This window comes from Ictalurus punctatus, unplaced genomic scaffold (genome assembly GCF_001660625.3).
Source record: "Ictalurus punctatus breed USDA103 unplaced genomic scaffold, Coco_2.0 Super-Scaffold_100046, whole genome shotgun sequence".
NCBI classification, from domain to species: domain Eukaryota; kingdom Metazoa; phylum Chordata; class Actinopteri; order Siluriformes; family Ictaluridae; genus Ictalurus; species Ictalurus punctatus.
This window is the reverse complement of record NW_026521087.1, coordinates 5884457-5912356: the sequence shown is the minus strand read 5'-3', so window position 1 is coordinate 5912356 and position 27900 is coordinate 5884457. Positions and strand designations below refer to the sequence as shown.

Below are 27900 nucleotides of genomic sequence, written 5' to 3'. Positions count from 1 at the left end.
GGTGGTTGTGTTGAAGAAACCTTGTTGACCAATCTTTGCTAACTTGCTCTGTGTGTGTGTGTGTTTACTGGTACAACAGTGGTAGCAGATTTTCAGAGCCGAGCTTACAGTAACGAAGACGCTCAAGTGTACTTGTTTGGAAGATGTAGAAACTCAAGTCTTACATGTTAGCACAAACGTCTTTTTCCTTTATTAGGGAATTTGTGCTTTTGGACATTTTTGAAAGATATCATGCTTGTGAAATGTGTTTTGCGTGTTATTCATGTTCAACTGGTTGTATCGATGTATCTTTATGTACACTTGTAGCAGTGCAGCTACAGTACAATAGATTTCGTTAGCAGTCATATCAATGGTCATATGAAGTGTTTCGGCTTAGATTTGTGTCTTTTTGAATCATTTACACTCTATGGCACCTTTTTACGGTTTTGCTGTATGGGCTATGTTCCAATTGATCTGTGTTTGATCATTTCCTCCCTTCGCTCAAACGTTGTGTTTGAGAAGGCCTTCTTAGTTGAACGGTTGTTTTCCTCAGCTCTGGATTTAGCTGTAGGGCCCAGAGGTTTTTGGAGTTTGAAGAGGAGGCGATAAAAGATTTGGAACACAGCCCTGTTTTCCTTTCCGAGGTTCCCCGGCTTTTTTCCGTCACCCGTCACCTCCTAGCCAAGCTCAATTCTGCTGCAGCTTTTTAGCCACAAGCTGCTGGTGCTTGACTTCTGAGGCCTTATCCTGTTAAGCGGCCGCACTATGGCAAAAAGGAGAGTTCGGTTTGCTGACTGTATGAGCTTCAGTTGAATGTGTATGTGGTCGAACTCTTGGTAGGACAGTCCAGTATATTACAGACGAACACAGACGAAAACATCCACAAGGCTTCTACTAAATATTGTTGAATGTCCGCTCGTATGTAACTCTCCAACAATGTCGCATCCTATCGAGAGTTTCAGTCGATGTTTATAATCTAACCCAATGGGATTTTTTTACTCTGGTGTAATTTTCTTGACCACTTTAACGCAGCATCTCTGGTGTTACTTTTGTCAAAAATGTAGAACACCAGAGACGAGGCAATGACGACGTGATCTCGTTCCTTCGTGTGTTTTTGCCTCAGATTCTGGCGACTGTTCAGACTCTGTTTGTAGCGAAATTTCAAATTCACAAATGCCTTGAACAATGTACATTTTCAAAAATCCGTTTAAATCGACTGGTCCATTTCCTCTGCACGGTGGATTTGAAGGATGCACTGTGATCAGTGTGGCGACGTCTGGGAATCGAGTTACTGAAAAGGCCACGAGTTGGAGGTTACATTTAGTTTGTAAGGACATCTGGGCTCTTGGTGTCTGTTGGATAGGAACTGCAAAACTTTTTCTATAAGGGTGAAAACAGATGCATGCTTAGATTCTTCAGCTCTAGACAGTTTATCTTGCTTACTGCATTGACGCATGAAGTTTGGACGGGTTCTGTAGAAAGAGATTAAAATGAAGGGGGAAAAAAACAAAACAAAAAGACTGATAGTGAACTTGTCCTGGATTGTTTTATTTATTTTTTTCCATTGGGATGTCAAAAGCTTCTTCAACTTGGCCACAAATCTAACAAAGCCAGGTACATTGTCAAGTATTGCCCCAAAATACCTCTGTGGTAGATGGATGTGCTCACTGATCACTTGTACATGTGCTCATTCATACAATTATCCAATCAGCCAATCATATGGCAACACCACAATGTACAACATCAAGCAGGATCAGATGAAGAGCTTCAGTCAATATTCACACCAAACACCAGAATGTAATCCAGTGATTTTATCCGTGGCATGGTTGTAGATTCTAAATGAACAGAAATTAAACACGATGTATAAATAGGTGGATGTGAAACTGGCAGAACTGTGTGTGTGGTGTGGGTTGCATGCATTGGGGGGTAAAATAATTAAAAAACAGTCAAGTGCACATAGCAAGCTTTGATTCATGCTTTGTGTCGATGATCAGCTCACTGTATTGGGTCAAAAAACAAATAAATATCTGCAGATCGCATATTTAAGCCAAACACATCCAATTTGGATCTACATCTTATCGATCACCACACATCCATGAAGACTTTCCTGTACATCACAGATTACATTTTTGACTTTTCAGTCACAAAACATCCAGACTGACTGATTAATATTAGCTAATTTATTGTGATTGCTCATATAGAGGTCATATTATTTTCTAGACAAACTATTTACTGTTAGCTGCTGATTCTATTGCCTATATCCACAAACATTTGAAAGCAGCAAAACTTTTTATTTGGGATTAAGTAGAAGGCTGTCTAGAAGTAACATTTTGCCCAACTCCTCACCTCTGCCAGCAGTGAAAGTGCATGATGTGGCCACAGCTGCCGGTATGGGTACCAAAGGACAGGTCAGGATGGATGAAGAGGGGATTATAGCTCTCTGGAACACACATGTATCCTCCAGAAATAAGCACACTGGCTACTCAAACCTATCCAATTACTTGACTTGCACACTGTAAACCATAACCTTACCTGGATTGTGAGGGGGTCTTTTGCGGTTCTTGGACATGACCGTAGAGCGTTGGACAAAGGCAGCGAGCACCATGGCGGTGCCATCAGGTAGGATCTCCTGCGCTTCGTGACACAGGATACACATCTCCATCTGCCTCCTCTCTCCTCCTCTGGCACGCCAACGACGAGGTCCCACACACACCAGAGCACCGTCACATGAACTGGGGCTGTACCAAGCAGAGATGGATGGTTACAAGTACACTATAACCTTAATTTTATGTTAAGGTACCTCTGAATTTGTTAAAATAATCAATGTTGAATAAATGGGTTCATCTTTTTTTACTCACCAGGAAATTGCTAAAAATGGCCTAGGATCCTCTCTACTCATTTACCCCAACAGAAAATGCTCTAAATGAATATGCAAGATAAAGAGTTTAAGGATGGGAATTTACTTATGTTATGTGAAGACCACCATTATATGCAAGAACTTTTAGGACAAAGAACAGACAACTACTCAGCAAAGTCAAGGAAGTGTTGATGCATGCATTTACTGACATAAATGTACTGACTGGATATTGAGAATACAATACAAGTTGACTTATTAAGAACGCTGCGTCACTACGAGCATGCTTAGGTACCTATGCTCTGCTGATGTAGAGGCTGAGGCATCCAGATCCTCTGAATCCTGCGTGAGCAGATCTACTTATTGATAAAATGACTCTGGCTCTCTAATGTTTGAGTCATGGTCTTTTTCCAGCACAGTTCAGCTTTCCTTTTTCTCTCCGCTTTGTCTTTGTCCCACACAGTCTGACACACACACACACACACACACACACACACACACACACACACACACACACACACACACACACACACACACACACACACACACACACACACACACACACACACACACACACACACACACACACACACACACACACACACACACACACACACACACACACACACACACACACGTAGATTTAAGCTCTTCAACACTTTAAAGGGTAATGGTTAATATGTGCGCGGAATAGAAAGTTGCTCAAACTCTGACCTCCTTGTGACAGTGCCCTGTTCCTTCACAGGGAGGTGCAGCAGCTGTGCACTCACGCATCGTTTTAATGCTAACCACCATCTGTGTAGAAAAAGACACATAATTTAAGAAAATACTTTTACAAGAAAACGATACAGCAGTGCAGTTAGAACTACATGCACACACAATCAAAGTCTGCAAAACTAAGCAGATGTTCAATAGAACACATTTGTGCACTAAAACGTATACACACACACCATACCATTAAATACTGAAGATGCATTACAATTTTACTAACATTTCATTTGCCCGTTTCTCTTCAAAGTACATACTACAATACATCATTAGCCTTGGCCTACACCATGGCCTTCATATGTACATGTTCTGCCTGGTGCAGGTGTCCTGACAGTTTTCACTATATGGAAGATAAAATGCACACATCACAGTGCATGGAAGTTCAGTTTGTGTAGTAAGCAATCCTTACATGTCATTTAAATATTCATGTTGACATACAGCTTTTAAATAATACGCACAATAAGCCACATCAAAACACCCCAAGGGCCACCTACAGATGATCAGCAGCAAAACCGCTTTGTGACAGTGAAGCATTTGTGCTTCTCCGTGGTGAGAGGTGCTGCTTTGCCTACCAGCCACGCCACCTTGAGCGGTGTTGCACTGCTTGGATTTCAAACAGGTCTTGATGATGCAGCACTGCTTTAAACTTCATGGTAAAAACGCTCATCTTTTGTATGTTGTGCCTACCTTCAGTGAGCGAATTGTAAAACATGCTAGGCTGCCACCTGGTGGACATATTAGGTGCACGCATAGAGAGAGTAAGGCAAATTGCAAACATATTCAAGATGTAATTTCACTTTAAGGATCCAGCGAATCATGTCTTTGTGCACTTCCAAGTGAGGCGTGCACTGCAAGGTCTCTAACAGAGCCAGGATGCTTGGAGTGTTGCCGGGGGCTTCACCGGGACCTGTGATACAAGAACCACAGATCTAACTACAGGCTTGAGGTTTTGAGATTGTGTGAGATGATGTACAAAACTTACAGGAGATTTTGAGGGTGAAGTTGAAAGTAACTCCATCGTCATCCCCAATGTTCTCTAGCTGTTGCTGCTCCTCCAGCAGAGCCATGCCTATCAAGTGCAGCACCTGTACCAACACACACATACAGAATTGTGAACACTACTCAGTCATTAAAAAGTGATGCTCATGAACACAGCATAGCAAGTGGAATTTTGTTGAATTTACTACACTATCATGTCATTTTAACAAAACATCCAAACATTTACCCTCTGCAGCATGGACTCAGACCAGTGTCCTCCACTGGGCTCCATAGCCCACTGCAGCACAGCTCCCAGCATGCCAAGCAGCACGTCACACTGCAGAATGTTTCCCAAGCTGGCAAACAGTGGGCAGAATGGAGGCAGGGCTACGACACACACAGACACTCACACTTCAGCAATCTGCATTCAACTGACCAATCATTTTCAGATATGACTACAATCACTGAAGAAATAGCTTACCTGGTCCTCTCCATTCTGTCTCTTAAGCTTTCGCTGAGCTTCCTCTGCCTGTATCCAATATAAACTACATAAAAATTTAGAAAAAACATTAGTGCTCATGTGACTAAAGAGAATTACTAAATCTGCCAAAAGCAGCACATCACCTTAAGGACATCCTCAGCACTAACAGCCGAATCAAAATGCAAATGGTTAAGTGCATATATTGAGCTTCCAAAGAGCATTTCCTGATTAGACCACTAGGCACTCAAACCGGTATTTTGTCATTTATGTGCTTTTCTTTATCAATCACACAATCTGACAGAGGCTCTACACTTAAGAGAAGGAACTAAAGAATGAAGTAACACGTGAGTTGAAGACAGTTTTAGTTACTGTGTAGCAGGAGCTCGGGTACATTCTTTAAGTAGTGAATTATTATTTACAAAAACTGTTTTCAGAATTGTAATGCTGTTCTCTCCAGGGAAGGGGTCACAGGATTAACTGATGTCTGCCCCAGAGACAATAACAGCACCGAGACTCTTCCCGTAATGTCTAACCTGAAATCTTCCTGTAATGCTGCAGACCGAGGGGTCCTGGTCCATGCCACCATGGAGGACATTTTAAGCTCATTGTAAAACACTGATTTTGAGTTTCTTAAAGCATTTTGGTGTTCATTTGGAAGTATGCTTGGCTCTTTATCTTGTTGAAAGCCAAGTCTGAACCTCCTGGCAAAGGCAAGCTAAAGGTTCTGGGCTAAAATGTGATTTCTTCTCTCTCTCTCTCTCTCTCTCTCTCTCTCTCTCTCTCTCTCTCTCTCTCTCTCTCTCTCTCTCTCTCTCTCTCTCTCTCTCTCTCTCTCTCTCTCTCTCTCTCTCTCTCTCTCTCTCTCTCTCTCTCTCTCTCTCTCTCTCTCTCTCTCTCTCTCTCTCTCTCTCTCTGCTTCAGCGGTTCAACCCCAGGTACCAGGCAAAAATTACTTCATGTATACAGAGATCCCCAAACTATACACCGAAACCAGACCTCATTTCAGAACATCTCGAAGAAAAAACATTTTATGCCTACATATTTATTATATATCTATTTTGTAATTGCTTTTTTTATATTATGTGACTGTTGTTTTTTATAATGCTCATGTTTAAATAAAGGAGTTAAAAGTATTATTTATTTATACACAAAGTGGTATCGAGTATCGTGTATTTTTGCTGGTACCGACTACTAGATTTTTGGTATCGTGACATCCCTAGATTGGACATTCTATGTTTGAGTTATAACAACTTCCTTTTTCATGGTGAAACTTCTAAATTTGTGAGAGCGCCACGCCCACGGCGAGCAGCAAAAATTCAAAAGCTTCGCAATTTAGCATCGTCAATGCCTGTAGATGAGACTGACCGAATGTGATGCCGATCTGATGAAAGCTCCAGGAGGAGTACGTTAAAGTACGAGGCCTGGAAATGGCAAAAAACGGAGGAAAAAATTCAGAGAAAAATCAAAATGCTGACTTCCTGTTAAGTTTAGGGTATGGGTTCAAGAGACCAGGGAGTCAGCCATTTTAAGTGTTGTCTCAATTGCAAAATCCTTCCAGTGCACTGGAACGTTCACTCCCTAAAAAATCCCCACAACGCACCACAAAAACCAGGGAGCATGTCTCTCAGCTAATGTCTCTCTCTAGTGTCTGGTTTAAAATGAGCTCAATCTGCAAACGCAAGGTGGCTGATGTGTCCATTGTTGCTGAATATTTGAATGGAGCTATACTGAGAGCTATTGTAAATGCACTGTAGCACTTGTCTGTCCTGCAGACTTCATAGTTGAAAATGTGAACTGCTTGCTCCCAAAACTTCTTTAGTGCAGATTAGGGCTGCACAATTAATGGAATATCGATCGCGATTAGGATTTTGACTGCCCACGATTAAATGAACATGATCGACTGCGATATTGACATTTAAATTCCGTCCTCCGCTCACAGAAAACTCCACTGCAGATCAAATCAAGCGGCTCCTACACTACAGCCAATCACCATAGAGTGGCGCCTGGATGAAGTCATTTTGTAGTGCCAAAACCCCGAAACGGAATTAGCATTTCAGCCCTCGAGTTGCTAGCTTCGCTTCGAGCTCCAGAGCGAGGGGTAATCATGAAATTAGCACGATGCTAAATAGCACTTCAGAGATTGTCGGGGTCATTAAACCTAATCACGCTGAGTGGGAAACAAACTTTGCAGATAAACTCGGGGCTCTACGGTGCAACCATTTCACTCGTATTTGTGACTGAAAAGTACTTTGTGCGACTGTGAATAAATATTTATTCACACCGGTGCAAGTGACCTGTTCGGAGTTGTATAATACAATCGGAATTAAAACTACAGGAAGTCCAAAATACATCTACACCGCGCAACAGTTACTTTCACACTGCTTTTCATCTCCTCAGTCCACTGTACAAGTGTGGAAATACTGCAAAGAAGCCATTATGATGAAGTGACTCTACATTATCTGCTTCTCTCAACTCTCCGATCTCACAACCGCCATCTTTTATAGATCCCGCAAAATGACCTGAACTTTCACCTGCTCGTGTAGACACAGCGGCTTCAGGCGGAGTAAATTAATAATAACGCTACAAGGTGGGTTTAATTCAGACTTCTTTATTAAATAATTCCTCACCAATCACAATCAAGAGTAGAACTGTTCTGTCTGTAAACATACAGTACACTGCAGCTCTCCTTCACTAACTCTAATTCACTTCATTTAAACTCACGGTTGCCAGATATCACTAGAAAAGTCAACTCCAGTTTCCATGTTTTAATTTATCCCCCCAAAACACAATATTATCAGCAGACATGGACACTGGGGAACCGATCTAAAACTGATAAACAAAAATAAAACTACTAAAATGTAAAGACAGAAAATGTGCTTAGTTACATAAATGTGCAGGTAAATAAATCATTTTATATATAAAAAAATAGATATTATAATAACTTCATAAAATATAAATAAAACGAGACATGAAATAATGTTTAATTACTATGGGTTGCATTTAATATCAATTTGACCTTAACCTTAGATCACTACTTCCTTAGAAAGCTATCAGCCTTTTTCCTAATATGGATCATTTTTGTGTTCTTAGTCTACTCTTAATTAGGACTCTTTATTGTTCAAGATATTTTAAAATAAATATTTTATGCTGTATATTTATCAATTAACCAACAGTATTTCTCATTGCCATTATTTTATTCAGTTAACAGTGACCATGAGCAGAGAGATTACATTTAACTCTTTATGACAGAATTCCTGATTAAAGTTTAAATAAAAAAAGATTGGTATCTGGATCGTATCAGCTGTAAAAATCCTGATCGGAGTGTCCCTAATGAACACCATTAAACTAAAGCGCTTTGCATCTGACAGGTAAATGAACTCACCCAATCATATCCTATATGAGATTATTCAGATATCTACACAATACACACAGAGCGGTTCGAGAACTGACTCCAGCCCAGAACCAGGAGAGTGGAAAAGTCTAATAGTGCAGCTTTAAATATATTTAAGAGGAGCAGACTTCAAACAGGTCCACAGTTGTTTTGTGCATACAGTCTGTAAAATTAACTGAAAATATTACATTTAGTTTATCAGAAGGTAAATTAATGTCACCGCTCACACGATGTTCCTAAATTCTGTCATAATTGACCAGCTCAAGTTCTCATGCCTACTTGTGTTGTATTGTGGCATGAGAAAACTTAAATGTGAAAGTGCAATAAAAAATATGTTGTCACTAAAATCAATTAATAATCGTGATAAATAATTGAGATCTCAATATTGATCAAAATAATCGGGATTATCATTTTGGCCATAATCATGCAGCCCTAGTGCACATGAACACCTATAACTTACACAATGTCTGGGGTAACTGTTCTGCTAGACCTGACCAGATTTTCTCATTGACTTCATGTCAATAAAGGGTACAATCAATACCCAGACAACTGAATATTCGAGTAATATGCTCCTTCGACAGTGGGACAAGCGAGAGCGTCCTGACCAGCTGTCTCACGGTGTAGTACAGAAACTGCACTGCCTCCAACTGCAAGACCCTACAGCGAATTGTGAGGACAGCTGGAAAGATCATCCGGTCTCTCTACTCACCACACACCTCCTTCAACTACCGGTGCATCCGCAAAGCCACCAGTATTGTGGACGATCCCTTTCACAGACCATTCACCCTCCTGCCATCTGGCAGAAGGTACAGGAGTGTCCGTGCCACCACCAGCACACTCTGCAACAGTTTCTTCCCTGAGACAGTCAGATTACAGTGCTCACCTGGGCTAGTCAAACACCTCACCCAGTAAGACTCATACCACTGCACACCGCACTAACCCAGTAAGACTACATAGCTGCATCAGTCACTTTATACTAGGGAACTATTTCTGCTGCCAGTATTGCTGCAATACATGTGCTGCTACATTACACAGTAGCTTACAGTGTACAGTCCATGTCCTGTGTATCTATTGTCCTGTGTATTTGCTGTTTTGTGTTTTTATTGTGTTGCACTCGTCTCACACAGAACAGTACGCAAGACTACATAAAGTGTGTTGCAGCATGGTCTGGAAGGAATGTCACTTTGTTCCAGTGTATACAAGCTATATAGAGGAATGACAATAAAAACCTACTTGACTTAACTAATGGCACCTCAAAAGGTTAAATGTGTATTCGAATACCTGGCACATCCCTAATTAGAAAAACTATTAACTACTAAACTTGAAGATTAATACATTCTGCACTAGGAAAGAATAAGGATGCTTGTTAAATGAACTTCACTTAGTGTTGTGGTTTTAGCTCATGGAGCCATTGCTTATTATAATAATGAACAGCTATGAGAGTAAAAGCACTGCAAACCCACATAAAAATTAAAGCATATTCCCAATTCTGAAAAAAAATGACATACTGCTGTACCTGCAGTGAAGATTTTCCCTGCACCCGAGACCACACGGCACTCTGAGTCTTCAGCAATCTGATTAAAGCATTCGATCATTTCACTGTAGGGAAAAAAAGCTGCCTATAACGGAGTATAAAGCCAACACCTTATATAACAAAACAAAGACATCCAATGCAACAAAGCAGAATTATACATGGGGGAAATTAACACTTTTTTTTTTTTACCTAAATGTCTTCCAAATTTTTTTTTTTTCATACTTTAATTCCCCCCCCCCAGATAGCCTTTAAGAACGCTTTTGACAAGAGAAGAACATATTGAAATCATTCTCATGCCTAGATCAGGAAGCTGTGGCAAGGTTGCGATGGACTAACAGGAAACATGGCGAACACAGCAAACATACAACACAGTTTCCAAACTTATTAACAAATTAAAAAGACTGCAAGTGTTGCAGACCAACCAAGAAGTGCACGTCCACTGACGAAGGCACAACCGACCTGGTACTGGTCACCTTTATTTGATGAAAAAACATACCTCCAGTAGGCCTTGTTCATGGCGTTGTGTTTCTCTGGTCGGTGCAGCTCTACAGGAGTGATGTGATTGGCTGAGTAGGTGACCGACAGGGTGGTGAAGGGTGGAGTGGGACCTCCTGAAGTCGACATGGCTCGAACAGCGTTCAGAGTAGGAAACCACAGGCTCCTGTCTGATAAACACCAGTCAACAGGTTAATATGATGACTATTTACGGAGATGAATAAAGGACACAAGACTATGGCCCCATACACAGTGATGGACAATCTACAGACAGAAAAGTGACTGAAACCTTTGTTTGGTGCTACAATGCATAAATCATCTTAGTCCTAGTGGGTTTATGTTAGGAGACATTAATGGAGCATTTCTGAAAGGAATCTCCAGTGTCAACACAGTAAAAGTCAGGGGTAAAGCTATAAGTTTTCAGATACAGCCAAGACATCAGCACAGAGGACATTTCTGTGGCCCTATCGGTAACATGACAAGCAGCATTTTGCTTTGTTTTATATATAAAAAAAGTTTTGTTTTTTTTAAATAAAATAAATAAATAAAAATAAATAAACAAACACACCACACAATAGGTGAGGGAAGAACAGCTGTTACAACATGCTAACACAAGTGAGAACAGGAATGTGTTTTCATTCTACAGCATTAAATGCAACTATACACTGATCAGCTACAACAGTAAAACCACTGACAGGTGAAGTGAAGAACACTGATTATCTCGAATACAACAGCACCAGTGAAGGGGTGGGGTATATCAGGCACCAAGCGAATGGATGGGGAAAAATGTGCAAGTGTAAGGATCTAAGCAACTTCGATAAGGGCCAAACTGTGACGTCTAGATAACTGGGTCTGAGCATTGCCAAAACGGCAGGTCTTGTACCTACCAAAAGTGGCCCATGGAAGGACAACTGGTGAACTGGTGACAGGGTCAAGGGCACCCAAGGCTCACTGATGCGAGTGGGGAGCAAAAGCTAGCAGAGGCAGTGTGATGTTCCGGGCAATGTTCTGCTGGGAAACCTTGGGTCCTGGTTTTTGTGTGGATGTTAATATACTTTGACACGTACCACCTACCCAACACTGTTGCAGACCATGTACACCTCTTCATGGCAACAAAATTCCCTAATGGCAGTGGTCTCCTTCAGCCGAATAATGTTCCCTGACACACTACAAAAAATGGTTCAGGAATGGTTTGAGGAACATGACAGAGTTCAAGGTGTTGACTGCCACCAAATTCTTTGAGCAATTGAGCATCTGTGGGATGTTCTGGACAAACAAGTCTGATCCACGGAGGCCCACCTTGCATCTTACAGGACTTAAAGGAACTATGGTCTTGGTGCCAGAAACCACAGCACACCTTCAGAGGTCTTGTGGCGTCCATGCCTCGACGAGTAAGAGCTGTTTTAGCAGCACAAGGAGGACCTGCACATTAGTCAGGTGGTTTTAATGTTATGGCTGATTATTTATTTTTTTTAACAAATTGTTAGTGCTGCCAAGCTGCGGTGTTGCAAGTGGAATAAAACACTTTGGGATGTTCTGTTAACTCCACGTTGAGCTGAAGAACATGCCACCCCATCAGTAAATATATTTTCCTAGAACAACTCTGTGGTGTTTTATTCATTTGTTGATTTTGTGGTCAGTAAACCATTTGTGTGTTGATTTTGAGGTATGTTTTGGATCGTTGTCCATGCTGGAAGATCCAAGAGTCCATGATGCCAGGAAGTGATGGACTTTTAACAAATTGACCACACCACATCGCTCTTATGCCAGTTGACTTTTGCAGATGAAGCTTTTCCATAACATTCCAGAGCGTACTTTACCACCTTAACATCTAATTAAAACTGTGAGATCATCCACATATGCAGATAACTTGGTGGGTTGTTGACAGTTTAGAGTGTCGATTTGTAGACCTGTTAATTCTTTCCTAAGCTTATATAGCAGGGGTTAAATAATTATGCTGTAAAGTCGGCCCGACAGGGGGCAGCCCTGCCTGATACCCCTCTGAGCCTTCACAGCAGTACTTAAGCTTCCGGCCACTTTTATCATAAATGTAGCTTCAGAGTATAATAGCCTCATCATTGAGATAAAATTTTCACCAAAACCAAAAGCCTTTAGGGTGTTAAAAAGAAAAACATGTTTGACACGGTCAAAAGCTTTCTCCTGATCTAATGGTAAAAACCCCATTTCAATCTTGTTGTCATAGCATGGTCATACAAGTGCCTTACTAGATGCAGATTCTCTGTAATAGATGTCTTTTATACAGTATGATTGGTCTTTGTATATGATTGTGTGCAGTACATCATTTGCTCTGTTTACCAAACATTTTGAAAAGATTTTGTCTCAGAACCGCGCTCTGTCCTCCCCACGCACGCACTCCCAGAGAGAGAAAGAGAGAGAGAGAGAGAGAGAGAGAGAGAGAGAGAGAGAGACAGATCAATAGAGACAGGCAGTCAGACAGAAAGAAAGTGAGAGAGAATAGAAATTGAGAGAGAATAACAGACAGAAAGTGAGAGACCGAAGATAGAGACGACAGTGAGACACACATACACAGAGTGAGACAGAGACCGATCAAGAGAGAGACGGAAAGACAATCAGACAGACAGAAAGAGAAAGAAATGGAGAGAGAGAGAGAGTGACTTGTTTCTCTCAGGCTCTCATAGTGACTCAGGCCTCAGCTGGTGCTGTCCTTGGTGCTGAAATCAGTCACCAGCCTGCAGTTCAGTGAATCTTCATTGCAGCATAAGCATGATATGGGATGTTCAACAAGCGTATACTGTACATGTGTGATGGTCAGGTGTCCACAAACTTTTGGCCATAGTGTGTTCTTGGAAAAAAAGGAAGCTGGGTTCTAATGTTCAGACTTGATGACAATTTTAATAGAGCTGTGATGGTTTAGCCCGAGACAGGACTGAAAACACTCACTCCACCCTCGCACAGAAAGTGATAGGGGGCAAAAAAATTAAAAAAAAATTATAAAAAACAAAAAAACAAAAAAACCCTTCCAGCAGGGTTTACTGACTGTTTGGTAAACAGCTCCCCAGTGCAATACTTTATAATAATGCAGATACAATGAGGGCCTCAGAAACCATATTACGGGAATGGTCACTTAAAGCGTTCCCGTATTATGTACACACAGATCTCTTTCCTTTAGCACACAAACACTTTGTACTCGATCAGCCTGACTCCCCTGGAGGTGTCCATCATGGAACATCCTGCCAAACCTGAACGTCAACACGTCTCGGAGCCACGGACGGGAGAAAAGGAAAGACACATGACGGTGTGGAGAGAAGACGAAACGCTGAGTGACTCAGAGAGAGCCTCATCGATCCACTGATCACGTCATACCACTTATTATTATTATTACTGATACTGATACTGATGGAAACCGTGCCGAAGCTCGGTTTCCATTTTTAATCCCTTATAAGATTAGAGGTATAATCTGCTTATAATCACGTATACGATCTGATCATAATATACATCATGCATGTTATTCTTTTACACACACACACCCCTTCGTTGCCAGAGAACGGAGCAGATCCAATAGGGCTTCACAGCAGCAGTACTTTACCTCAAATGCTTTGTAACACACACAGTGGAAATGGTGTAGCAAAAGTCATGCAACCGTGGTGGGGTGGGGGGGGGGATTAAGCGGGGGGGGGGGGGGGGGGGGGGGGGGGGGGGGCTGATACTTTGTACCTGATGCATCATCTTTTATAATTGTATACTTATTTGGCGTACAGTGAATATTCACACTTTAAGGCCATGTGGAACAATTTACAAAATGCATTTAAATGGGGTAAATTGTGTCAGTCTACCCCACCACAGAAGAACTTCACTGGTACTCTGACACAGATGCCACTCTCACTGGCTGGAGTATATCAGGGTAAACATACACACACACACACACACACACACACACACACACACACACACACACATATATATATATATATATATATATATATATATATATATATATATATATATATATGAACCTCATAGGAAATTAGCCTTATAGAATCTGTTTTGCTTCTGTATGGGGTGATAAAGTGTAAAATACAGATCATTCACCATAATTTACATAATGTTCACATCAATTGATAAGAGAGATCAGAGGAAAGTGACCAGATTGGTCAGAGCTGCCAGGAAGGATATACTGTAGTAACTCATATCATCACTCTTTATAACCGTGGTTAGCAGAAAAGCATCTCCGCATGCACAACAACATCAAACCAATGTTTCGGCCTTGGGGATGAGAATCACGCCAACTCGGAACGATCCCCTCTCTTTGTGCAGTTCATCGACTATGTGTGGCAGATGATGAGACAGGTCAGCTACTGATGCTTTACACCACAACACTGTTGAATTCTCCAATCTGATTGGTCAGAAGGCGTTGGAGACATTTCTGGAACAGCAAGATTCTGATTCCAGCTGCAAGGGAAATTACAGCTTTATAGTGATGTGCTCGTTCTCGTTCCTATAGTAACAGCTCATTGACAGGGTCTAGTATGGCGTACACAATACATAGTCTAAGTTTAATCGTAAACATATTATAAACATGTTACTTAAAGAAAAAAACGTATGATCATTGTGATCTAGTTAAGATTTATAAGTTATCTATTTATGGAAGTTTTATGGAAGTAGTCTCCAGTGTCACGGCAGAGAGGACATTGCACTTTCCAGTTTCTCAGTAACATTGCAAGTCTTATTAATTTCAAGAGTTAGGGCGGGGAAATAAGAGAGGTTTGTGAGGGAACTATTGTTTTATTTTAATGTTATAAAGTAAGAGATCATAATTAAGTAACTCTCTTTTCCAGGACATTCCACAGGGCTCCAGATGGCGACTAAAATGGTCGCTATGCGACCAACTTTTTAATTTTGTGACCATGTTTTTTCTGCCAGTCGCCAGTGGCCATCGTTACCCTCAAACAAAATTAAAAAAACGAATTAAATAGAAATGACTATACGTCTTGTTGTGTTAGGCTACTGAACTCACATCCCCTCTTGCGCATGCGTGTACCTGCCCCAGCGCCTGCACTCCTGTATGGTTTCCATAGATGAACAGAAACAGGTTTAACGTCGCGTTTATCGGCTTAAAAAGTTGGAAGTGAACTTTATTAAAGGTGTTTAATTTAGTTTGATGTGGTTTGGTTCATTGGAATTTGACTGTATCTGTTATATGTAGGCTAGCTAACTGCGTAGTTAACTAACGTTGGCCAGCTGAGAAGAAAAATATCAGACTTTTCCTCATTCCCTGCCTGTCCAAACCCTGCCTCCTCTACATCAGATGCCGACGATGTTGAGACCAACTCGACCAGTGAAAGTTCTCAAGTGACATTTGAGTCATCCCAGCCCGTTTCAATCGGTGTGCAATCTTTTATAGATGATAACAGCCAAGCGCAGCGAGTTGAGTCTTCTCCCGTCCCTGCGGCTCTCATCCCGACAAGACAGTTTAAATCAGCTTTGCTACAAGAGTTCGCCTGGTTACGTTATGACAAAGGGAAAATGTACTGCACCATTTGTGCTAAAGCAGGACAAGATATTGCTGGTAAAACAGAGTTCATTACCAGTTCGAGTCATTTTAAAAAAGAAACCGTAAAGAAGCATGCTGACATTAAAAAATATAAGAACGCCAGGGATTGTGTCATTGCTAGGTCTGCCCCTCGTGCCACCCCAATCGTGAAAGCAGTGCAACGTGCTAGTGATAAAGTCACTGAAAAAGAGATGAGGGAATTGAAAATAAAATTCAATGCAGCCTACATGATTCTGAGCCTGAATAAGCAGGAAACAACTAATTGTACATAGTAGAATAAGAAAGTGAAAAAAAATAATCAAATGACTGGACATTTAAGTATTTATGGTAATATGATTCAATATGATGTACTGAACATTGCACATATTGTGTATGTAAAGAATACATTGTGTAAACTATGGGAGGCAGAGTAAACAAAGGCAGACAGTACAGAGGGGAAAGAAAAGGCAGCATGAGGTAGCCATTTAACAATGATATCATCATATGTCATATGACATCACTATATTTTGGATCCTGAAAATTTGATTTGGCGCCAAAATATTTTGGGTTTAGGAGCCAACGGTTCCTAGATTATTTTTTTTTGCCTGGAGCCCTTTTCCAAATTGTTGTATTGGCTATGCCCCATGTTTGTGCAATGGCTCAGACCGGTTTTTCCTCTTTTCTCAGCTTCAAAATGGCTTGCTTTTCTCCCATAGACAGCTCTCTGGTCTTCATGTCGGTTTATTCTTTTTAACAACAAATGCTGTCTCCACAGGTGAAACCCAGGGCTCAAACCAAGAGAAGACATTCAGAGCTATTCATTCTTTAAAGTCCATTTAACAAGGTACACCAGGGCAGCGAGAAAAACCCATCAGTCACTCGTTCCAGTATTTTTGAACAGTTAATGAATAGGATGGCTTCAAAAAGGTTGCCATGTTTTAATCTGTTTAACACGTCTAGATGTAAATATGAGGAAATGAAAGCTGAAATTCTGATCTATCGTCTCACATTCGTCTTTTATCTCTTATAGCAAAAGCAATAGAATTGTCCTTGATGTTCCAATACTTTTGAAGAGGACTCTAATTGTAAGAATTAAATATAATTTCCGTACTGAACAAAAGACTGATTATCTGTTCAGGCGTTATTGTGCAGATCCACATTTAAGCATCTTACTATACACTGTTAAACCCAGTGTTTGTGTTCTTTCTTTCAGTTTCCTTCTGCTTCTGAGTTCAAAGAGCTTTTTCTCATCCCCATCCTGGATCACCCCTACAGCTGCCTGTTTGGTACATTCCTCTGCAGCAGTGAGCAGGAGAGAAGGGAAAAGGTCAGCCGGAGGACTTCACTAACCCTTTATATGTGGACTGTAAAAACCAGGTGCTGTATCCACTGGCCAGTCTCACACATCTGGAGCTCTGGGTGGGTTATTATGTGCGCTGGAACCCACGCATGAGACCACTGGTGCTTATACTGCAAACCACACTCTATGAAATTATGGGGAAATGCTCAAAAATAGTGCTTCCAATATATACCAAAATACCCAGTTACTTGTATAACTGAACAGTGTCACTTCAGACACATGATGAATGTCCCTTTTTATTACTAGATGTTTCTGGGTTTTAACACCAAGTTTGGTTTAAAAAAACTAAACCATTTGTATCAGCACACAGCTAAAAAAACACAAAAGCTGGAGTAATGGGTCGGTAAGCATTAGAAGTGGCGTACACAGTGGAACTGGACACACGAGGATCTCTGACACTGTTGACTCTTCAGTGGTTCCATTTTCAGTTCTAGTTTGTAGGTACAGGTTTCAGTCTTCAACAACATTGTAGTTTTCTTTTTAAAATGCACTCCTTGGTTGTGCTCACTGCATTACAAACTCAAATCCAACATTGTGAGGTTTATTTATTTTTAAATGTGTTGAAATGGAGTTTTCTTGTGATTCCTCTATATTCCTGTATATTTCATGATTGGCTGGTTAGAAAACTACATGAACGTACAGGTGTTCCTAATAAAGTGGACGGTGAGTGAACATGATGTGGCTGAAACGATTTCCAAAACACTTCAGGAGCAGCTAGCGATAAAGATTAAGGTTACACCGGCTTGATGATTGATCTTTTAATAATGATACATAAATAAATAGAATGCGAATGGAATGATTTAGAAAATCGGTGTCCCAAAACGAAACTGATGTTTGTGTGCTTTGTTGATTCTTATGTAGATGCCGCTCCATCAGAATCTGAGAGAGTTACTGTTTTTGGTGAAGAACGTGGAGGAGCTCCAGAGAGAGGCCACGTCATCCTGCTCCATCTCCTCATCCTCAGAGCATACTTCTCCCTCCTCACATAGTGGTACACCACTTCACACTGCCGTCTAAATACACAAGCGCACACACACGCGCGCACACACACACACACACATTCCTGTTTGCAATTTTTTTTAACTATAGAGAAGTAACCTAGTGTCACATTTTATAAATAATTAATAATTAAAAATGGATCTTGGAATGATAGTCAGCATGTCTGCAGCATGAACTCATAGTATTTACGATCTAGTATTTGACCTGTAAATATGTAAAAAAGAGAAGTATTCATATATTTGTCCTTACACGTCATGTTCATCTTTCCCTGTGGCCTCATTTGCTCCTCTGTGCCAACTCCCTTTCATCTTTTAACATTTCAATACAGTTTTTAGATACTTGAAGGTTTTTGTTTGTTTTTCCCCCCAAAGTGAATCATCCATCTATTTTTGTATTTTATTAGTTACTTTCCATTTTATGTCCGCTCTGTCATCACACTGAAGCGTGATAGTTATGTCAGTATTATTCATTTCTCACAGACCTGCCTTTCACCTTGCTAATATATGGAAGCACTGAATAAACAGTCAATTTGTCATGTTTTTGTATGAAGGTGTTAAAATGTTGAGTTGTACGGCCTTTCCTGCCCCGTGGACTTTTCACCGGTATCGTTTGAATAAATCAAACTGGAAATGAAGTGTCGTTACTGATTGACGACACCATTGAATTAATAGAATCCATGTATCATATCATTCGTTCTTTTCATATTCAATTATCCACTTATCCGAAAATGGAAAAATGGCTTGTTATTTTATTATTCATTTACAGATCCAAAAGGAAACAGAGAGAAAAAAAACAAACAAGTCATTTTCCGTTCTTTCAATCTCACGCTCAAGTAAAAAATAAGCCATTAGAAAACGGGTCAAATGTCCAGGTTTCATTTGAACATTTCATTCATTTTTTTCGATTGACTATGACCCGGAAGTTATTGGTTTCTTCACGTGTTGTGCTGGATAAAGGTGTTTTTATTTTGGTTTATTTGTTTAGTTTTTTGCTGAAGAGCATGGGGAGATTCGTACTGTTTAAGGGAGCCAAATGTGTAACCCTCAGAGAAGACTGCAAAAATATTAACTGCAGTTAAACCAGTCAATAATTCTTTATAATCCTATAAATCTTTTTGTTTTTACGCTTTTACATTTTAGAAAATGGGCAAAATCAAGTTTAAAGAGAGGCTGTAATAAAAATGCAGTTTTTGGAGTATCAGGGTCGTCGCAGTGGCTTAGTAGTTAGCTTCTTTGCTTCAAACCCCAGGTTGTACTCTGGTTTCCTCCCCTAGTCCAAAGACATGCGTTGTAAATTGTCCATGACAATTATGATGGGCTTACACCTCGTCCACCATGGACCCCGCCTTGTGCCCCGAGTCCCCTGAGATAGACTCCAGGGTGACCCTGTGTAAGATCGATGGAATCTCTGATTTAATGAACACTGAAAAACTTTTCATTTCTTTTTTTGAAAGCATGTAACATCAGCACGACATACGGGGTTCACCGAAACGGGATTATTGAAGACTCGAATAACCGGCTCTTTTCCCAGTCTGTGTAGCCTCCCATTGCTGTTATTGGGTGACACGGGTGGAATCCAATGAGGTTTTCTACTGTTCTCAAGGTTTGGCATGCTGTGCATCCTGAGATGCTTTTCTGCTCACCATGTATGTAAAGAGAGGTGATTTGACGTTACCATGGCCGTCCTATTAACTGGACCCAGTCTGGCCATTCTCCTTTCATCAACAAGGTGTTTCCACCCCGAGAACTGCCACTTACCGGATGTTTTTCACACAAGTGTGTGTGTGTGTGTGGAAATCCTAGGAGAGCCACAGTTTCTGGAATACTCAAACCAGACCATTTAGAATCTACAACCATGCCACGGATAAAATCACTGGATTACATTCTGGTGTTTGATGTGAATATTGACTGAAGCTCTTCATCTGATCCTGCTTGATGTTGTACACTGTGGTGTTGCCATATGATTGGCTGATTGGATAATTGTATGAATGAGCACATGTACAAGTGATCAGTGAGCACATCCATCTACCATAGAGGTATTTTGAGGCAATACTTGACAATGTACCTGACTTTGTTAGATTTGTGGCCAAGTTGAAGAAGCTTTTGACATCCCAATGGAAAAAAATAAATAAAACAATCCAGGACAAATTCACTTTCAGTCTTTTTTTTTTATTGTTTTTTCCCCCTTCATGTTAATCTCTTTCTACAGAACCCATCCAAACTTCATACGTCAATGTAGTAAGCAAGATAAACTGTCTACAGCTAAAGAATCTAAGCATGCATCTGTTTTCACCCTTATAGAAAAAGTTTTGCAGTTCCTATCCAAAAGACACCAAGAGCCCAGATGTCCTTAGAAACTAAATGTACCCTCCAACTCGTGGCCTTTTCAGAAACTCGATTCCCAGACGTCACCACACTGATCACAGTGCATCCTTCAAATCCACCGTGCAGCGGAAATGGACCAGTTGATTTAAACACACGAAGGAACGAGATCACATCGTCATTGCCTCGTCTCTGGTGTTCTACATTTTTGACGAAAGTAACACCAGAGATGCTGCGTTAAAGTGGTCAAGAAAATTACACCAGAGTAAAAAAATCCCATTGGGTTAGATTATAAACATCGACTGAAACTCTCGATAGGACGTGACATTGTTGGAGAGTTGCATACGAGTGGACATTCAACAATATTTAGTAGAAGCCTTGTGGATGTTTTTGTCTGTGATCGTCTGTAATATACAGGACTGTCCTACCAAGAGTTCGACCACATACACATTCAACTGAAGCTTATACAGTCAGCATACTGAACTCTCCTTTTTGCCATAGTGCGGCCGCTTAACAGGATAAGGCCTCAGAAGTCAAGCACCAGCAGCTTGTGGCTAAAAAACTGCAGCAGAATTGAGCTCGGTTAGGAGGTGACGGGTGACGGAAAAAAGCCGGGGAACCTCGGAAAGGAAAACAGGGCTGTGTTCCAAATCTTTTATCGCCTCCTCTTCAAACCCCAAAAACCTCTGGGCCCGAAGCTAGAAAAAGACACAAATCTAAGTCCAAACACTTCATATGACCATTGATATGACTGCTAACGAAATCTATTGTACTGTAGCTACACTGCTACAAGTGTATATAAAGATACACCGATACAACCAGTTGAACATGAATAACACGCAAAGCACATTTCACAAGCACGATATCTTTCAAAAATGTCCAAAAGCACAAATTCCCTAATAAAGGAAAAAGACATGTTTGTGCTAACATGTAAGACTTGAGTTTCTACATCTTCCAAACAAGTACACTTGAGCGTCTTCGTTACTGTAAGCTCGGCTCTGCAAATCTGCTACCACTGTTGTACCAGTAAACACACACACACAGACAGAGCAAGTTAGCAAAGATTAGTCAACAAGGTTTCTTCAACACAACCACCTTTTTATACACGTACGCTCACTTCATATTGACAGAACCTTTTTAAAAGTGAATTAAACCATGAGCAGCTATCTTCTCAAAAGTCCTGTTCAATTTCAGAGCACAAAAAAACTGCCTATATACACGACAATTCAGTCCCACGGCTCTGAAAGAAATGCAGAGCACAAATGTACAAATCACTGCGATTTCTATTTTTCTTAAATGTGAAAAGGATGCTTGTACAAAGATGAAAAATCTTCACTGGGAATTACTTTAAGGTCATCAACAATTAATTTATAAATCAGGGGAGCCTGGCTCTGGTCCTGAATTCCTGTAATCATGCACAGTGTGATGATTTCTCATCTAACACTCCTACCTAATGACCCGAGGACTTAAATCGGGTGTGATTCAGGAAAATTCCCAAACTGTACTGCACTGTAGTCTTACAGGACCACAGTAAGGCTTCCCCGCTCTAAAGCGTTTCCTACAGAAATATTTATTTGAACATGATGTGGATAATCTAATCACAGACTCTGGATTAACGGTGCACACAGCGATGCTTTCACACAAAAGTGTGATGGACACTAAAAAGCTGGAGCAGCACTAATGCATGAATAGTTTGTCTCAGAGTTTGTACTTTCAGTTAGAAACACATTAAACCTCTGCACAGTTTCCAACTTCATATGAATAATATTGTAAACAGTCGTATTAGTGAGAATGAGGACAAACGGTTAAATATTCACAGAAAGTTTGACTTAGTCAAAGCAGATGTCCCTCCCCTCCCCCCACTGAGAGCATGTATGCGTTGAGCAGTGCTCCCTCTTCAGGCTGGGAGATGTATCACAGGTTACATCACGTTGTCTTCTGTGGGCGGCTCAGCACTGGGGGGCTGGAGGAGAGTTTGAACTGTAAAATGACATTTTCACTTAGGGGTGTACTCACTTTTGTTGCCAGCGGTTTAGACATTAATGGCTGTGTGTCGAGTTATTTTGAGGGGACAGCAAATTTACACTGTTACACAAGCTGTACACTCACTACTTTACATTGTAGCACAGTGTCATTTCTTCAGTGTTGTCACATGAAAAGATATAATCAAATAGTACCATAGCAGGCTGAGATTCTCACATCAACAAAGGTCAAGCGTGCTCGTTAGAATATCAGCCTGGAAAGTTTTCAAATCGGTCTTATCAGTGTTTTTTTGCTCGCTCATTCACACTTTGCATTATGGTTACGATAACAGTCTATCCTTCTGCCCAACATGGAGAAAACTGGCCACGTCAGCCATTTTGACAGCCTGTGGTGTTGTCTGGTTAAAAATGTGTGTAAGTTTATATTCTAGATTATATTTGTAGTACATCTCCTTGCACATGCACTTTTTCCCCTTAATAGTACAGGGACATACTTGTGCATGAAAAGCAGATAGAACAGTATAATCAAAAAGAGTGCGAAGAAGGGGAAAAAAGTAGAATACTCATGATCCCGCCCTCCTTTAAGCCAACCAATGAAAGCAAAGCTTGTTATCAAACAAAATCGAGGTCTACAAAATAACCTGTTGGGAGAACACCACATAGAAACATTACACCTTAAAGTGATTAACATCCTATATAAGGTTTGCATTATTATTAGCTTCTCCAATTCATGAAAATGGGCCAAAAAAAAGGTAAGAAATTGTAAAATCAGGGGGCTGCAGCACACTGACGATCGCAAAATTATTGAGGTGTGACCTCCCAACAAAAATGCTTTGTGATGAATACTCGACAGGGGGCAAAAAAACGCAGAGAAGAAAAGGCGCTAGTTGACTGCAAAAGACTAAGAAGAATAAAACGTGAGAGAACCCATTAGCCAGCACTGCCACCATGTTTCAGAACTGCAACCTTCCACGAGTGTCCAGAAATACAAGGTGGCAAGTGCTAAGAGACATGGCTACAGTAAGGAAGGCTGAAATACAACCGCCACTGCATGAGACTTACAAGCTGAAGCATCATGACTGGGCCAAGAAATACCTGAAGACCGTTCCTTATAGGTTTCATGGACCGATGAAATAAGAGTGGCTATAGATGGAGCAGATGGACCTTTTCCATCTGTTTAAAGATGGACTGAAAATGAACTCCCAAATCTACTGCCAGTTTGTAGAAGATCCTTTCTTCAACAATGGTACAGGAAGAAGTCAGCAACGTTCAAGAAGACCATGATCTTTATGCAGGGCAATGCTCCATTCAGCTAAAATTGATCATGATCAGATCAAGAAACTGACATTCAACGGATGGAAGGCTCATGGCGGTTATTGAAAAGAAGGGTGGCTACATTCATCACTGAATAGCTTTGAAGGGCCAAAATAGTTCATTGTTAGTTTATTGAATAACTTCCTGAGAACTAAATTTTTTCTTTGTTAAACCTTCTATTTTGTTGGGAAAGAAACATTTAGGATCAACTGAGATCACTGTATTTGTTCACCAATCAAATTAAGCTGAGAAGTACCATTTGCCAAGTGTTTTTTTTTTTTTTTTTTTTTTTACAGGCCTAGTTAAATAAATTGGATTATAGAAGTACAGTAGAAACGAGAAACCGGACTGAATGCACGTTTTTAAAACGACTATAGTTGTGTATCCGTGGATTGCAGGCGTGAAAAAGTGAAAAACTGAAATCTGACTGAAGCGAATGTAGTTCAGTTCAGTCTGAAGTTGTAGAGGAAACATTCGCACTCGGTAATTTAGTTTTGTAACGCCACACAGATCATAAGCTCTGTTAGAAATTATATATCGGAGCTACAAACCCCACCCTGCTCCGCTGTACGAGGCGACTCAACACTGCCATCTGGTGTTTGTGTGTATGTGTTGCTGTGTTCATGAGGCAGTTTTGCTTAGTTTTTTCTTTAAGGTTTAATGTTCTATATTATTGTGAGTGTGTGTTTATGTATTTTAGTGTGAGCTGTAGTTTTGTTTTGTAATTTTACGTGTTTTATTTCTTCCTCCCAGATTTCTGCATTGCACAGTGTATTATTAGAAACAGGGCTTCTCTGTGTAGGAGAACAGTTGTTTTGTGTTTTTAACAGCAAGTTATATCGCTTATTGTGAACTGTTATGTGTGCAGGAGGTGGTTCAGCTGGACGGAGAGATCCTGCATGCGCTGTTGAAGCGAGTGTGTTCTGTGGCGTATCGGCACCTGGACAAGCACAAGATCGAGCCGGTGCTCTACATGATGGAGTGGTTCATGTGCGCCTTCTCCAGAACTCTGCCCTGGGCCTCGGACCTCCGAGTGTGGGACATGTTCCTGTGTGACGGTCAGACACAAACACACACTTGTCCTTCTTTTCTTTCTGTGTTGAGTCGTTCCTGTTGAAATGTATATTCTCTCTCTCGTTCTTTCTTTGTGTAGGAGTGAAAATGATATTCCGTGTGGGCTTGGAGTTGTTGACGTCCATGCTGGGTACTCGGGATAAGCTCAACGCCTGTCCGGGTCAGTATGAGACCATGGAGGTCCTCAGAGCGATTGAGTCCAGATACATGCAGGAGGGCTTCTTAGTGCTCCAGGTAACACAACAGAGAGAAGGAGGAGGAGGAGGAGGAGGAGGAGGAGGAGGAGGAGGATGGGTCTCTCACTACTGTAACATTTCCTGTCATTACTGTAACTATGCGAGTCCATGCCATGGTGATCAAGCATGTTTTATCCATCATCACCTTCGTATTTCTACAAAATTAGCGTTCATAAATATTTATCATCGTCTTTTACATGACGTTGTAATGAAGCCCATTCTAACACATTAAGTACAGTAGAATGACATTCTATTCCAGTACGTTTTTTTGACTGCTGATTTTTGCTGTAGGTTCTGGAGTTGCAGGTATCGGCACAGGACGTGGAACGTGAGCAACGCACGCAGCTGAAGCGCTGGAAGAAGAAGCACGGCGAGCCCGGTAGCAAACTCCCTCAGAGAATGCACAGTGCTCGCGCCATCATGGCCACCGAGCCTCATACAGACCAAGACCTCCGCCAGAAACCCACCATTATGGTCCAGTACCCATCGGTCCCTGAGGAGAAGTCTGAGCCGAACCTCGGGAAGAAGAGAGGGAGCCTGAAGAAAAACCAAGCCCTCATTACTAACCCCTACGCGCTACCTGGTGAGTCTAAACCTAGTCAGATATTGGACATACAGCTTCTGAACCAGGAAAATCGAAATCTTGCACTTCCAAATCCACCATCACATGTACCACGGCTCCCTACAATGCAGGAAAATCAGGTCAAAGAGACGAGCACTTCTACAGAGCGACCCGTGCAGTGTCCTCGAATTCCCCCATCGATAAGAAACTGGCGGAATCTATCCCTCAGCAACATCTGTCCCTCCTAACTGCTCCTGTACACGGATCACCTTCAGCGTGGCGTCCTCACCTGTTGAAATGTCCTTCTGTCCAATCCAGAGAAGCTGACCATGATGAGCTCCCTAATAATACAGAAAACTCAGCCACCATTTTGGATCCATCTACAGACTCAAGCCCTCTGCTTACGCACAACGCACCTGCCACCCACGACTCTCCTGCTGCTCCCGAGTACAAAAACAACACACTGCGCAACTCCAGACAGAGCATTAACAGCTCAGAGGACGCGTACTTGTAACTCGCTCACTGTCGCCACCTGGTGGTTAGGAGGAACAGGAAGCGGAGAAATATTTACATTATTTTTACATTCATTTGAGTTAGAGCAGGGGTTTGGTTTTTGCATAACCCATGTTGGTTCTTAACCTGTGACAATTTATGCATTTAATCACTCTTAAACAAATGATTTGTCTTCAGATCAAATTTACACAGTTCACCCCAGAGGCAATTCACCCCAGAGGCACCCAAGATGTGTTTTGTTTCTGGTTTTTGTTTCTTTAGTTTTTCACTTGAAAGTCAGACACCAAACATGCCTTGACTATAATGGGGGGTGTATGTTGCAAATTTGCAAACTTGTATTTCATTATTCCCTACAGGAAGAAACTCCGAGAGGTCAATTAAGGGTCAGTGGAGAGTCAGAGAAAATCCCAGAAAAATACTGTATCCTCAGCACCTCACACGCTGCCATCTTAGTGTCACTGTGGTTCTGAGAACGCTCCACCACCCTAATGAACCCTAATGGTCTAATCAGTTTTCCTTCCCATTAATGGATGGTGTAGAGAACGGCTAACGAATTGTGCCTAGCATCAGACGAGTTACAGTCACTAGTGTACTTCAGTAACGTAGATTTACACTCTGCCTCGCCTTATGGGACCAAACAAAATACATTACTGGAACTTTGACATGCGTGTCCCTAAATCTGATGGGAAGTGGAGAGTCACACTAGTGTAGGACAAACTCTTAACTCTCAAATCCAGAGCAGAATGTGAGGTTCTGAGGTTTTTACGTCTGAGGCTTCTCATCTGTGGCTCTACCTCTGAGGTTCTATGTCCGGGTCTCTGCATCTGAGGCTGTATATCCGAAGCTGTACATCTGTGGCTGTACATCTGAGGATCTCCCTCTGAGGCTGTTTGTCTAGAACTGTACATTTGTGGCTCTGCGTCTGAGGACCTACGTGTGTGGCTGTGCACGTCTGAGGTGTGGGGGCGGTCCGTCTGAGGCTCTGAGTTCAAGGCTTTACATTTGAGGCCCTTCCTTTGAGTCTGCTGTCTGTGTTTCTGTTACTCTCTCAAATGGCTCATGTGAGGTCATTTTAACCATTTTATGTTTGTACATTAATGGGATTGGTTAGAACCGCACAGTGGGCGTGTGCGAATATTCAGTTTTCATATCGCTAATGTATATGGTACATTATATCAAACAGCGCAAAACTTTTAAAAATCTATTTAGTAGATTGACGTGACATTGTGGACTTTTTCCTTAACTTTACAAATGTGACAATTACTTAGAAGCTCAGCTTGAAAAACAAATTTAAAAATGCTGCCTAGGTAGTAGGCGATTATAATAATATCTTCTCGTTATTTGAATGAATTTAGCCAATTCTAAGTCGGTATGGTGTCGTTAGGGATCAACTAAAACTAGGCACAACTGTGAATTTCATAATAAGTGATGTTTGTTTCATAATTTTGAGCCAGTCAGATCGTGGTTTTGTTTTTAAATTATTCGACTATACACTCTGTTTTTATTTGAGCTATTTTATACCAGTGGATTTTTTTTACGTGTCTGGA

At 41.1% G+C, this 27900-nt stretch overlaps 2 protein-coding genes across 4 annotated transcripts; one reads left to right on the top strand and one right to left on the bottom strand.

Moving 5' to 3' along the window:
* Positions 1-3216: 3216 nt before the first annotated feature.
* Positions 3217-10646, bottom strand: LOC128630221 (delta(3,5)-Delta(2,4)-dienoyl-CoA isomerase, mitochondrial-like). Of its 3 annotated transcripts, XR_008394604.1 has the most exons (5): positions 10482-10646; positions 9968-10050; positions 4827-5108; positions 3548-3628; positions 3217-3297 (listed from the first exon to the last, which is right to left on the bottom strand). XR_008394604.1 is itself a non-coding variant. In XM_053678825.1 (4 exons), exons 1-3 carry the CDS (start codon positions 10607-10609, stop codon positions 5057-5059), a joined length of 279 nt encoding a protein of 92 aa, XP_053534800.1. In that variant the 5' UTR covers positions 10610-10646; the 3' UTR covers positions 3301-3628; positions 4827-5056. The 3 variants fall into 3 exon arrangements, 2 of the variants coding, with proteins under 2 accessions (XP_053534800.1, XP_053534799.1); XM_053678825.1 differs by lacking the exon at positions 3217-3297 and having other exon boundaries at positions 3301-3628; positions 4827-5124; XM_053678824.1 differs by lacking the exons at positions 3217-3297; positions 3548-3628 and adding an exon at positions 4607-4686 and having other exon boundaries at positions 4827-5124.
* Positions 10647-17687: 7041 nt separating this feature from the next.
* LOC108261147 (TBC1 domain family member 10A) lies at positions 17688-27732 on the top strand. The gene is made up of 5 exons (XM_053678528.1): positions 17688-17695; positions 18259-18343; positions 24837-25026; positions 25122-25276; positions 25570-27732. Exons 1-5 carry the CDS (start codon positions 17688-17690, stop codon positions 26086-26088), a joined length of 957 nt encoding a protein of 318 aa, XP_053534503.1. The 3' UTR covers positions 26089-27732.
* The last annotated feature ends 168 nt before the right edge of the window (positions 27733-27900 follow it).